Consider the following 14,818-nt stretch of genomic DNA (forward strand, 5'->3'; position numbering starts at 1 on the left):
TCTGTTATGGGGATAATCTGCACGGTATTATGATTTTTAGCTCGCGTCAGAAACTATTTATATTCGGTAGCCGAAAAAGTATATAAAATTTGTATAATTTTTGTATATAACATACAGAATATATATATATCCGGTAGCCAAAAAAGTATATAAAATTTGTATAATTTTTGTATATAACATACAGAATATATATATACAAAATATATATCTTTTCGACTATTATGTTGAGAGCGGCTATACAATGTCATTTTCCCAATTTTAATCACCGGGTTTGAATACATAGTGCTCCACATAGTATTTAATAAATGTCCAAACATAAGGGACTAATGTCGGACCATTTTCTCCAAAATTTTACAAAGCTGTATATATATATATATATTTATTTTTTATTTTTTATTTTTAGCTAAGCAGATGAAAGCTACGGCTCAGATATCTCCTTTGAGATCTACGGCTACCATTCTATTCTACGTAATGTAAAAACTAAAAAGAACCCTTTCGCTTCAGAAATATTTGCTGCAAAAAATGGCTCCAAAAGTTCTCATGGTAAGTTTATTTGTACCCTTAAATTCATCATTACTATTAAATTTTTTAATTCCATTTATTTAAGATTCTTGACTGAGTATTTGGGGAATTTTACATTTACAGGTAGCAGAGAAGCCTAGTATTGCTTTATCGATTGCCTCAGTTTTATCTGGTGCTCAAGTATATGTTCCTGTCTCTTTTTCTGGGTCTGATTTTTATTTTTGTTCTTTTTTTTCTTTTTGAAATCTTATGTTAGTCTTGGATCAATTTTCTGCTTCTCAGAAGTAGCAAATTCCGTTCTTTTTTTTTCCCCTTGAAAAACTGATGTGATTTTTTTTTTTCCATAAAGAAATGTTTTTTACACTTCTCCTATTGCTTGCTTGTTAGTTGTTGGATAGTCATAGTTGTTTTTATGCTGAATGTGGTATGGTTAGTTATTGTTTTGTTTTCAATCCAAGATTGAATGCAAAATTATAAAATATTTTGGTTGATTGAAGTGAAAGAAAACATTTTAAAGAAGAAGTTACTGCTATATTATTGCCATTCTTTTCCTCAGGCATTTTGACCCTTTACTCTATAAGCAACGCTTTAATATATCAACTGGTAGGAATGTGATTATCTCAAATTTCAGACTGGACAAGTAAGGTTTTTTTGGGGGGGGGGGGGGGGATTTGTTGCAAGTGGAATAGTCACTATTCTTGTTTTCTAAGGGACGAAGAAGACTAAGGGAAAGTGCTTGTAAGGAAAAGAAAAAAGAACAAGGAAAGAGGACGTTTGCAACATTGGGTTAAAAGTATCAAATGAATGATTTGAAAATGGATTTTAACGGTTTTCTCAGGCATCAACTACAATGTTTTTATTAGAGAAAAGAATTGGTAATGGTACTCGGCTCACGGTCTACTTTAACAACAAGAACTACTGCATTGGTGGAGTTGTGGCATCTTTCATGTTGTTTACAAGTCCGAAGTGCATGCTACCTTTTTCAGGAACTGACCCCCTCACTTTTATCAATCTTAAAAGAATTTGCAAGAGTCATGCTGAGTTTCTAATAATATATTATAGTTTTCTAACATGTTTTATTCTCTTATGAAAGCACCAATTTGGTGGATATGCTGCTTCAGATTCTTGTACTTCATGTAAATGTGTTGAGATAGAAGTATGCTTTTACCCTGCTGGTTGGTTTTCCTCATTGCCTTTGGTTGGCTGCTAACATTCTTGAAATAGAAGTATGCTCTTACCAAATTAAGTCTGGTTCCTTTCACTGTTTCTTCTCTGAAAATCTGTTATATTTACACCAGCGACTAATTTGTCTTCTTTCATTAATTCATGAACTTCGGGTGTTCGTGCGATTCTGTTATACATTTTGTCGCAGATATCAACACGAAGGGCAAGTACAGAAGTCCATGAGTTTGATGGGATGTTTCTTGGATCACGTGCACATTATAGAGTAACTTCAGTAATTGGTCATGTTTTCAGGTTTCCTGTTATCCCAAAACATAAGGATCATTCGTTTTGATGTGTTATTTGGTTCAATTAGTTGCTGCTTATAAATATGTTTGTTCAATCGATGCCCCCATATTGTTATGTTCCCCGTTGATATTTGGTGACTTTGTTTCAATTTTTCCAGTTTGATGTTTGCTCACTTCATTTCCCTTGAGCTCCTGCCCCAACTAAAAAAGGTGTCTGAGCCTGCTTTTTGGTGAGGCAAAATTGGTCAAGTTAGTCGCAACGAGAGCCTCTTCTGGAAATACCCTCTTTTGGGGTAGTTGAGAGCCTCTTGAGGTAGTTGAATGTAAAATTGATGAATCATTTGCAAATAGAATTCATTAGGATGTGCTATCCTATGCATGAGCTACACGACAGATGAAATGGGCCCAAATAGAGCAAAATGGATATAGAGGATTCATATAGATAGTTTGGAATTGAGGCATAGTTTATTGATTGATTCAAAATGAATATTTAAAGTTCAAATCTGCCTCTGTCTACGACTGACTGCTACTCATTGGTCTCTGTGAAGCATTACCTTTTGAAAAATGAGACACTCTGTCAAATATAAAATACTAGTATGCATTGACGAAGGGGCACCTTCTGTTTCAGTGAATGGTAATATAGATAGAAGCAATTCAAGTCAATGTTGAGGTAACCACAAAAATGATACTCTTGGAAATTTCTGATGTTCAAGGAAAGAAAATGCTTAGTTATTCCTTTTCGTGATGCCACCCCTTTTGGCTCCTCAATTAGGAGTCAGATGTAGATGTAGAACCATGGAGAATAGAGTGCTAACAATGTGTCCTTGTGGCTTTGTATTGCCTAACCTCGTAGATATTATGTAGCCTGTTCGCTTGCCCTCTTAGTTGCTTTATAGATTTAGCCTTTAATTTACTCTAATGAATAACCAGAATAACTGTCTACTAAGTAAAATACACGGTTATAAAAAAGTAATAATATTCCATGTGTAACATGTTCATCTTTCTTCTTGTCGATAAGACCTCTATGAAGCATTCGGAATTACAGCAAAAGAGGAAGTCCACTTCCGGACAAACTTCCCAAAAATTCAACTTTCGCCATTTCAACCCTAATTCAGCTACAGACCTCCAAAACACAATCTGAACACGCTCCTTAATCTAAAATCACCCAACGGAGCTAACCGAACCGACGAAACTCCATTCCGGAGTCGTCTTGACACAGTTCCAACTACGGTCAAAATCCTAGAACTTAAGCTTCCATTTTAGGTATTAAGTGTCCCAAACCACTTCGAAACCACAAACAAAACCACTCGGCAAGTCACATAAGTAGTAAACGATACGGTGGAAGCAGTAAACAGGGTATCCGGGCTATTACTCTCAAAACGACTGGCTCGGCCGTTACATCCTCCCCCTCTTAAAATAATCGTTCGTCCTCGAACAGGTATACAGACATACCTGAAGTGATGAAAGGATGAGGATAACGGCTGTGCATATCGCTCGGTCTCCCAAGTCATCTCCTCGACCGGCTGACCCCTCCACTGAACCTTCAAGGATGCAATGTTCTTCGACCTTAGCTTTCGAACCTGCCTGTCCAAAATAGCCACCGGCTCCTCAACATAAGATAAATCCTTATCCAACTGGACTGAGCTGAAATCCAACACATGAGATGGATCGCCATGATACTTTCGAAGCATAGAAACATGGAATACTGGATGAACCCCTCCAAGACTGGGAGGCAAGGCAAGCTCATAAGCAACATCTCCAACATGCCGCAACACCTCGAATGGGCCGATAAACCTCGGGCTCATCTTGCCCTTCTTTTCGAACCTCATAACACCTTTCATGGGTGACACCCGGAGCAGGACCCGCTCTCCAACCATGAATGCGGCATCACGAACCTTCCGATCAGCATAACTCTTCTATCTGGACTGGGCTGTGCGAAGTCGATCCTGAATCACATTAACCTTCTCCTGAGAATCCTGAACCAAGTTTGTACCCAATAACCTAGCCTCGCTCGGCTCGAACCAACCCACTGGAGACCAACACCGCCTACCATGTAGAGCCTCATACGGTGCCATCTGGATGCTCGACGGATAACTGTTGTTGTAGGCAAACTCCGCAAGTAAAAAGAATTGATCCTATGAACCTCCAAACTCCATCACACACACGCGTAGCATATCCTCTAATATCTGAGTAGTGCACTCGGACTGTCCGTCCGTCTGAGGGTGAAATGCTGCGCTCAACTCTACTCGAGTACCCAATTCATGATGTGCGGCCCTCCAGAACCGTGATGTAAACTGCGTACTCCACCAAAGAAAAGGGATCATTTAGAGCGTTATCCTAGGATTTTCAAGTGGGATATTTTTGTCATTTGGCTTTATCTTAGCAGGGAGCAAAAGTACTTCATTATCTCTGCATACTGTAAGATTTTCATAAATCAGTAAGATTTTCTTCGTGGTATATGTTTGAAAACTTTTCTTTGTCCTGTATGTTATGTTATAGTTTCAAACAAGTGGTATAGTGAGTCCGTTGCTTGATCTGCCAGCAATTCTTTACTTTATATTTAAAGCCACAATTACTTGATTAGTTCAGTATTCAATCTGAATGTTCTGTTTCTGATAATCTAGTGTAGATTTTCCAGCCGCTTTTCAAGATTGGGCAAATACAAATCCTTCAGATCTTTTCCAGGCACCGATACTTAAGAAGGAATCAAACCCAAAGGTGGTACTAATCCTTGTTCCTATATATTAAAGTTACAGAGATTTTTCCTTTTGAATGGCTTTTATCATATTTCTGGCTATCTCTATACAACCTCACTACCTTCGTTTCAAGTATTATAAATCGCTCCGTGTTAGGGAAAATTTGTCTTTCTTTTTCACTTCCAGAATTGCTGGGATCATAAAAATAAAAGTGGATACAAAAGTATCTTTTTCCCCCAATTATCCTGTAACAAAATTGGGTCATTGATACGTCTTGACATATTTGTATGAACTTAAAACTTGTGCTAATTTCTCAACTAAAAATTCCCTTACAACTTTTATGAGGATTATGTGGTGTTCTTACTCATGGCTTTTTCTTAATTGGGGCAATAGAACTGGGAAGAAATTTGATACCTTAACAAAATCATTGTCAAACTACTTACGCAGAATGAAGAGGTTGATCAACGTGCCCGTGACTGAAACTCAGATCGCTTTCATTAGAAGTAGACAATCGTTAATGTAGTCTTAATAGCCGCTGAAATTCTTGACACAAGGGAGAGACAATGTAGGATTCGTCTCTTTATCGACCAGAAGTTTATCTGGTTCGAGAAATACTGTATGTAGTATCTGTCAAACATAAAGTCAGTTAATTTTATTATGTAAGTTTCTCTTGCATCTTGTTTTGTTGATCTGGATTTTTATTTGTTTTCATGTTTAAATAGCAAGTGCTGACTGACCCTCCGGATACAAGGCTCATATTTGTAGGCATCTAAGCCAGGAAGCTCGTGGTTGTTCACATCTGGTACTATGGTTGGATTGTGATCGTGAAGGAGAAAATATATGCTTTGAAGGTAATGTTTGATCGTGACATTATTATTTAACTGCAGCTAAGGACGTACCACAATGGAGAAGCTCATAGATTGACTGGGCTAGGGATAAACGTGTCAAGCTCATGGCCATTCCTCAGAGGAATGAGAATATAGAGACTTAAACATAGTTTGCTTAACTGATATGGTAGATATTTAGTGGGAAAGAGTGGGAAGAGGGGAGAAGTAGAAAAATGTGAGAGAAAAAAGTACAGATAGAGAGACTAGGTGGAATGTGCTGCTGGAACAGAGTTGAATTGTAGCAGTTAATAAGTGGTATTTAGAGATAGTGAGAGGAAGCGGAATAGGCAATCACACTCTACTTTGAATCATTCTTATTCAAAATGCCAAATAAAACCGCCAAATATTCTACGATATGAGTATATATGTCTATTTGTACAAAAACTGATGAACTTCACTCTGCACCAATATCACTTGATAGAACTTCCAATAATCCACCTTTTGAATCTTTGTGAGGTTGCTTTAGTTCTTTAAGTTTTAAATTTTCTTTATCATAATCTTTCTTCTTGCTTTTATACTTATTGGTTTAGTCATAGAGTGCACTGGATTTCACACAAATGATGGTAGAAGAATATACCGGGCTCGATTCTCATCTGTTACTGAAAAAGATATTCTGAAGGCAATGAGCAGCCTTGTTGAACCCAACAGAGATGAGGCATTGGCAGTAGATGCACGTCAAGAGATTGATTTGAAAGTTGGAGTTGCATTTACACGTTTCCAGACTAGCTATTTCAATGGGAAATATGGAAATCTTGATGCAAGGGTTATCTCGTTGGTTCTCTCGCCACCTTCTTCCTACTGTTTGCCTATCACATTGTACCTTTATTCTTTTAACTGAACTTTTCATGTATGATTTAGAGAAATTGCTTAGCATAATCGTAAATGCTTTGCCTATCGTCATAGCTATTGATTTGCTTATCGTCATGTCTGTTGAAAATTCTTTGCTTGTTGTCATAGCTGCTGTAGCTTCTGCTCTATGCTGATTGTGGGGTCTTGAACATGTTATGTCCTTTCAAATGACAAGCTTTCTGCCATGTGTCACAGAAGAGCTCCCACATTGTATTCTTCAGGTTTATGTGTTGATTGTTTAGATAGCATGATAATCTGGCTTTAACCTTTTTCCCCTTTTCGTTTGGGTTAATAACACGGATGGTCATTTTTGGCTAATTACATGGATGGTCATTTTGGGTTAATTACAGGGATGGTCATTCAACTTCACTTTATTGCACCAAAATCACTAAATTATTTTTTGTAATGAAAAAATTACTCAACTTTACCTAAGTATCACTGAAGTCATTAAACTATTTTCTCGTAACATTCTCTCAATTTTGCTTAATATCAGTCACTAGTGGTTGCACCTCCTTGTGTGATTATAATTAGTGACCATATATGATACTTTGGCAAAGTAAAATAATTTTTTATTACAAAAATTAGGCTACTGACTTCCTACGTGATGCTAGGCAAAGTTGAATGACTTTTTCCTTACAAAAAATAGTTTAGTAACTTTAGTGTGATAAAATGAAAGTTGAGTGATCATTTATGAAATTAATCCCTTATCTTTCCTATGGTTATTAGCACTATCTGTCTAGTCTTCAATTGTACTTAAATCATACATACTGGTGGATAACTTCTATTAAACACAACCTTGTTCTTTACGAGTTATGACTTGCTATTATATACCCATTCTTCAACTTTCTTATGCTGCTCCACAAGTCTCTGTCAGTTTCATAGTTCGTACTAATGTGAACCATCATGAGGAATTGCTTTTACAAGTCAATTTTCTTTTCTTGCTCCTTTCCTCTTTTTTACTACAAATTACTCTTTAGCAGTATATTATCAAAATTATCTCCTTTCAAATGGAACACACATCTTCTTTATAATTTCAGCTATGGTCCATGTCAAACTCCTACTCTTGGATTTTGTGTGGATCGTTACCTGCAAATTGCTATGTTCAAGCCCGAAAAGTTTTGGATGCTGCATCCATACATAATGTACAAGGGGTATGAACTCAAATTAGAATGGGAACGTGGCAGGTTGTTTGATGCTGATGTAAGTTCCTCATGTTTGGCCTTTTGAGAGGTTTTGTCCCAAGATGTCAAGTCCATGCCTCTGTTGCTAATACCTTTTCAATTGATAGGTTGCTGCAATGTTTCGGAATAGACTAATGGAGGACGGGACTATGAGAGTTGTTCGTGTATCAGAAAAGCTGGAATCTAAAGGTCGTCCTTCGGGTCTAAACACAGTAAATCTTCTAAAGGTTGGTAATTTAGGCTTTCTACCAATTTTATACTTGGGCTTCCAATTTATTGAGAGATACTTAGATTTCTGGCTTTGTTTTTGGTATACCAAAAGAAAACAAATTGTCTTGGATAGATTTCCTCATTGATGTATTTTATTCATTAAAGCACGCTACATGCTTAAAAATTGTCAGGAGAGAATTCAACCAAGATTTTTTCGGACTTCTGAACCAAATATATGAAACTAAGTTTGCCAAAATAGTCTTTGGTGCTCAAAAAATTCACCAGTTACACACCTTCAGATGTGGTGCTAGCAATCTTGGCTGTTCTGAAAGTGAAATGCATAACTTTTATTTGTTGCTCCTTCCACGCTCCTTCCACTTTTGGCACCAACAACTTGTTATCTTGCCCACTATCATTAGCTACAAGGTGGCCTAAGATTCAGACCTCATTTGTTAAAATACTGTGGCCTCCATTCCTCATTTGTTAATCTGAATCCATTAAGATTCAGACCTCCATTACTGTGGCCTAAGAGATTCTTTTATAGAGTTTTGGGGTTTCATATTTGTTAAAATACTGGATAATTTGCACAAAGAAGCCAACTTGTCAAGGGTGTGGATTGCAAGCAAGCCTTTTTAAATGTGTGCCTATGCATGTTTTTATGAGTGTTGACCTGTCAAAATTCGTATCTTAAGTAGCATCCCAATCACTTCATGCTAATTAATCTTCTATGCGTTTGAAGTGGTCTACAATCTACATCTGCACCTTATTAACATTGTAACTCCCAGGTGAATGTAGAAATGTTTCCTTTTATTGCAATTATGGAGAATGTGTAATCTAAAACTGTTTCTACCTGGAGTCATTGTTCGTGATGTTGCCTATGTTGCCATCTTCTCTGCTCTAGACTTTCAAGTAATTAGATGCCCTTTATGTGTTCAAGCAACGAAGTTCCATCTTTTGGATTTTCATGTATAGGGGTCAATATTTTGTAATCTGTCTAGAACATCGTACTTAAGTCAATAAAACTATGAACCCTTGAGACTTATGATTTACATGATTCTTTTTATGATTTAAATGTATTTTCCTTACACTTACTTTGGATTTAAATCTTCTGGTTCTGATTTTTACCAATTCCAGGTAGCTTCAAGTGCACTGGGCTTTGGTCCCCAGCTAACTATGCAATTGGCTGAGCGCCTGTACACTCAAGGTTTTGTCAGGTTTTACTGTCTGTTCTCTGACTGTTGTGTTCTCTCACATCTCTGAACTTTTGTGTTTAATATTTTCACTCAATTTTCTTGGTTGAGGATGTCTTAATAAACTGTCCTTTCTCTTCTGAATACAAGAACATGTACGTATGGGATTACTTGCTCATTGAACTTCGCTTATGTTGTATTAATACTGAGTGATTGAGTTCCGTAATGCACTAATGTTAGTTTAAAGTTTAATACTGCACTAGAAGTATCTAATAACTTTGCTGTAGCACAAGTGTACCTATGGAACTGATGAAAGTGGCTAAGTTCTAATTTTACTTTTCATAAAATGGTGGGTTTTGGTGTATTTCAGAACATCGATATGGTTCATTTGTCTGCATTCTTGTCTTGCTCTCTTGCAATCTTGCAGTCTTCACATATTATACTTTCCTAATTGGACTAATGAAGAGAGCGTGCTTAAGTCTATGTTTTTGTCTTCTTTTTGCTGTATTTTGCACTAGCTTGGTGCATGTTTCCTTCTGTTCTTTTCATTAGCAAAACCTCAGCTTTGACTGATAAAAGAAAATTTTGATGATGTTAAAATGATTTTTAATTGGTAAGAGAAAATTCAGAAGAACTTACTGAGGGGTGCAATCCTTTATAGAGAGAATTAAAAATTAACAATCAGAGAAGGTACAAAGAAGTGCTCATTTACCCTTTGTTGATGAATTAAATAGTGCGCATTTACAGTTCGTTTTATTTTTATACCAAACCTGTTCAATTCCTCAATTGGAAATTCAAATTTCCAGTTTCCTTTCAGTGAACTCTTGTCTGACTTTGCATGTAATACTAAGCTCATATATGAGTTTGGCATTAAAAAACATTGTACTTCTTGAACTTCCAGTGCAGTTTACAAAATCATCCTTTTTCTTTTTGGCTTATTTCTTCTTTTCATTACTTCAGCTATCCACGTACAGAGAGCACAGCATATCCTTCTTCCTTTGACTTCAAAGGAACACTGGTAGCATTGGTGCATAATCCTGCATTTGGGGGTTATGCGCAAAAGCTTTTAACTGAAAGTTATAATAAGCCGCGGGCAGGAACTGATGCAGGTGATCATCCTCCAATAACTCCAATGCGTTCAGCTAGTGAGGATAGTTTGGGGAATGATGCATGGAAACTGTACCAGTACATCTGCCAGCATTTTCTGGGAACTCTCTCTCCCGATTGCAAATATAGAAGGTTGAATTTTTATTTCTTGATGGACGTCTTCGTAACTCCTCTTGCTTTGGGCTTATCTTACATATCCTTTAACTAATCCACGACTTTGGGTAACTCTAATCCTGGTTTCTTCCTAGATCATGTCAAGCAGCTCTTTTATGTCTTCATATTATAGATTTCAGATTCAAATATAGCTTTTAGGCGATTTTCTCTTGTTACTAGCACAATACGTGCAAAGGGCAGAGGACTGTTACTGACAATTCGAATCTTGGCACTATTAATCTAGTTGTCTTTCAAGATACTTAATTTCTGGCTGAGAAGTTAAGTCATATGTACAATTTGATATCTTCTCAGGATAAACGTTGAATTTGAAAGTGGCGGAGAGCAATTTCAGTGCATAGGGCAGCTTGTCACAGTCAAAGGATTCACCTCTATTATGCCATGGCTGGCTGTTAGTGAGAAGAATCTTCCTGATTTTGCTGAAGGAGAGAAAATAGAGATTTCTAAAGTTGATCTAGATGAGGTATCACATAATCTGTCAAATTGAACTTCTCATTTGTTGTTCAGTTCTGGAGTAAAGTGACAGTCTTTGTACTTCAGTAGTACACTAGTACTAATTGTCCCATTATTGATTGTTTTGGTTCAAGACAACAAAGGCAACAACTATGCCTCAATCCCAGGCTAGTTGGTGTTTGTTATCTGAATTCTCAGTATCCATTCTGCTCCATTTTACCGGCCACTTTATTTTTTCTTCTGCTAGAATTTGACTGAACATGCTGTATTAACTAATAGAAATAATTGACTAAACACGTTGTATTAGCAAACAGAAATAGTCTTAAGTGTTTTTTGCCGAAAGCTTATTTGCGAAGCTTGTCGTCCATAATGAATGCGCCTGTAGGTTCAGTATTTAAATTCAGAATGTACAGTGTGCTATATTTTAAGACGATTACGTGCATATGGCGAGGGGTTTCCCATTTTAGCTTCGTTTTACTTTGGTTGTTTTTGCTTTGAAACTTTTAGGGGAATACTTCACCTCCAGATTACCTCAACGAAAGTGAGCTGATCTCTTTGATGGAGAAACATGGTATTGGAACAGACGCGTCAATCTCTGTGCATATTAACAACATATGCGAACGCAACTATGTCCAGGTTTTGCTATATGCATTGTTTTCCGTTTCTGCCTGCTGTAGAAATTAGGCGTCTGAGTTTGGCCAGTTCAAATTGCAGGTACAAGCTGGGCGAAGATTGGTTCCAACTCCTCTGGGCATCAGCTTGATAAGAGGGTACCAATGCATAGATTCTGATCTCTGTTTGCCTGACATACGAAGTTTCATTGAGCATCAGATCACTTTGGTAGCTAAAGGTCAAGCAGATCATTCCATGGTTGTGCAGCATGTACTAGATCAATTCCGAAGGAAGTTCAGTTATTTTGTTAAGCAGGTATAAGATATTAAGCTATATTCCCTCTGCTGCCATGGAAAATGGTTTTACATGATCTCTCTTAAATGATGGCTGATGCTGCTTTCTTTATTCCCAAACTCGTAACAAGCTGATGTTCACAAATAGCTAATGATGCTTTCTTTCTTCCCTGACTTTGTAACAAGCTGATGTTCACTGATAAACAACTTAATCATACTTACAAGAAAGAAAAAAACTTAATCATGAGCTCCCAAGTACCTCTTTTAAAAACTAGTGATGCAAATATCACCTCACAGTTGTGGATATTCCCTGCTGGTTCCTGATGCTGCTTATCCTGAAAGTTACTGGACATGAAGTAATATCACATAGATGCGTAGAAATGAGTGCTTTGGGTATAAGGGAAAAAAAAAAAAGGGCAGCCTGGTCCACTAAGCTCCCGCTATGTGCGGGGTCCGGGGAAGGGCTGAACCACAAGGGTCTATTGTATGCACCCTTACCCTGCATTTCTGCAAGAGGCTGTTTCCACGGGTTGAACCCGTGACCTCCTGATCACACGGCAGCACCCTTACCAGTTACACCAAGGTTCCCCTTCACTTTGGGTATAAGAAAGTTCTTCAAAAATTAAGTTAAAGTAACACTTAACAGTCTAAATCAAAATTCTGGATAAATTACTGCTACTGGCACTAGAATCTAGCTTAGAAGAGGGTAAAAAAGTTCTGAAGCATGTTCTGCACTTTATCCCATTTTTCACTCATGTTCAGCCCATAAATTCTTTAATTGCTATTTATCCACTGAGCCTCGAGTCTGGCTATGTGTAGATTGAAAATATGGATGCATTATTTGAAGCACAATTTTCTCCACTCTCTGACTCTGGACGCCTCCTTAGCAAATGTGGCAAATGCTTGCGGTATATGAAATACATATCTACTCAGCCACCTCGACTGTACTGTGGTACATGTGAGGAAGTTTATTACGTACCTCAGAAGGGTACTGTTAAGGTAAATATTTATTGTTATAAAGTTACTTCTGACCCTAGTAAAATTAGAAAGGAAAAACTAAGTATTAATTATGCCCTTTTATGGTGAAATTCGAGAAGTTGGCAGTATCTCAATCAGTGAATTTATATCGTATGGTTATCACGCTTATTCATCTCAATAATAGAACTTAACGATTTTACGGTTTTTCTTTTTAGTTTTGGTAAGTCGATGAATTAGTTTTCTTGTGTGCATGCATATATATATAGAGAGAGATATTCTTGCGATAATAGACTGTCTTGGCCCCAACGCTTATTGCGGAAAGAAAATGCATTGAGTAAATAACTTCAGCTTATTTGACGTGTCGTGCCAAACCCCAGTGAGCTATAACTTTTGTCTGTGTTTCCCTTTGTTCTCGAGAATTACCCTTGTAGCATTCTTTTACAGAAAGAGTTTTCTTTCAATTAGCGCTTATTGTATGGCTTAAAATCAAATTTTACGACTAAATATAAAACTTCTTTTACTTTGTTTCAGCTGTACAAGGAGCTTACTTGCCCTCTGGATAATTTCGAGCTGTTATTATGTATCATGCCAGGTCCAGAAGGCAAGTCATTCCCTCTGTGTCCTTATTGCTACAACTGTCCCCCATTTGAAGGCATCGATACATTTTTTGGTGCTCCTAAAACTGGTGATTCTTCCAAGTTGGGGAAGGGAGTTGGAATGCCTTGCTTCCTCTGTCCACATCCCACATGTCCGCATTCTGTGATTGCGCAAGGCGTTTGTGCTTGCCCAGAATGCAGCGGTACACTTGTTCTTGATCCCGTCAGTGCACCAAAATGGAGGCTTTACTGCAACATGTGCAATTGCCTTGTGTCCTTGCCTGAAGGTGCTCATCGGATTTCTACAACTCAAGATAAGTGTCCTGAATGCGACTCAACTATCATAGAAGTCGATTTCAACAAGAAAACAACTCCCTTAAAAGATGGAGCGACGCTCCACAAGGGATGTATTCTCTGCGACGAGCTGCTGCATTCACTCGTGGAAATGAAACACGGAAGATCATTTTCTAGGCATGGAAGGAGAGGACGAGGTAGAGGAAAAGGAAGGGGAGGTTATCGAGGAAGAGGACGGGGCAACAACAAACAACAAGATCCTAAAATGAGTTTCCGAGATTTCTAAAGCGATGTTCTATAATCCTAGTAGAATTCTTGTATTATGATTTTGATTTTCCTCATATATTTGTTTTCATTTTGTAGAAGTAGGAACATATGCTGTTTTTCAAAGCATTGTACCAACTCGAATGATGCTTGATTTTGGTCCGGTTTTATTGTTTCTGTGTCAGCTTGAGTGAGCCTTAAATTAATATCAAGCCTCCTTTCTGTTTGTTCAAAATTCTTTAGTGTAACGCGACTGAATTAGAACCATCCATTTCAAGTTTAGGAGATGAGTATACAGGAAATGATAGGCTAAAAATGTCAGAATACATAGTTTACCCATCAAACTTGCATCAAATCCTTGCTACACACTTTTTTTCACGGGTAATCTTTTACACACCCGATTTTTTAAAAGTGCGTCGAAAACACACCTTTTTGATTACGTGTCACTCACTCACATATTTTTCACTCATAAGAGGCGAGCGGACAATTAAAATTCTGTGTCTAAGGCACATTTTGACGGCACTTGTCCACCCTTTTCATATTTTCATTTTTCTAAATCCTTTTCTTCATTTTTTAGAAAGAAAAAAAATCCACCATTCTTTTCCATCTTTTTCCATTACTGCACCATCGCCTTCTTCTACCACCATACAACTAAATATTTTTGCCAAGATTTAAAGGAGGATAAAAAAAAAATCAGAGTTTCATATTCAACGTAGGAATCGCTGAATGATGGTGTCACAGTTGAGCTACCTGGTGGCCAAATGCTAAAGGGAAAGTTCGTGAAGTTCTTCATATGTGTTTCATGAGAATTTGTGGGTTCTAATTGGGTCTGTGGAGTTTCTTCTATTTCAGCCATTGATGGGTTGGGAATTTTGGGTTCTTGGTTCTTTTTTGTTCTTACTGTTGTTATTTTGGTAACCAAACTATATAATCAGTTGGTCAATTTAAAAGAGGGAAGATACAAATACAAGGAATTTTAGGGAAAATATTTAACTTGTAGTGTTGGCAGAAATTCAATGTTATCCTAATAATTCGAAAATTAAAAT

General features: G+C 37.3%; 1 protein-coding gene across 9 annotated transcripts; it reads left to right on the top strand.

Moving 5' to 3' along the window:
- The first annotated feature begins 410 nt into the window (after positions 1-410).
- On the top strand, positions 411-14,007 carry LOC104111577 (DNA topoisomerase 3-beta). 9 transcript variants are annotated; one of them, XM_009621304.4, is made up of 15 exons: positions 411-543; positions 646-702; positions 1,895-1,998; positions 4,616-4,709; positions 5,439-5,538; positions 6,105-6,345; positions 7,461-7,623; positions 7,712-7,831; positions 8,949-9,028; positions 9,965-10,243; positions 10,577-10,745; positions 11,243-11,371; positions 11,450-11,662; positions 12,460-12,639; positions 13,150-14,007. In XM_009621304.4, exons 1-15 carry the CDS (start codon positions 523-525, stop codon positions 13,792-13,794), a joined length of 2,595 nt encoding a protein of 864 aa, XP_009619599.1. In that variant the 5' UTR covers positions 411-522; the 3' UTR covers positions 13,795-14,007. The 9 variants fall into 9 exon arrangements, with proteins under 9 accessions (XP_009619599.1, XP_009619600.1, XP_009619601.1 ...); XM_009621305.4 differs by having other exon boundaries at positions 470-543; positions 646-1,748; XM_009621306.4 differs by having other exon boundaries at positions 470-543; positions 646-728.
- The last annotated feature ends 811 nt before the right edge of the window (positions 14,008-14,818 follow it).

Source organism: Nicotiana tomentosiformis, chromosome 9, assembly GCF_000390325.3.
Source record: "Nicotiana tomentosiformis chromosome 9, ASM39032v3, whole genome shotgun sequence".
NCBI classification, from domain to species: Eukaryota; Viridiplantae; Streptophyta; class Magnoliopsida; order Solanales; family Solanaceae; genus Nicotiana; species Nicotiana tomentosiformis.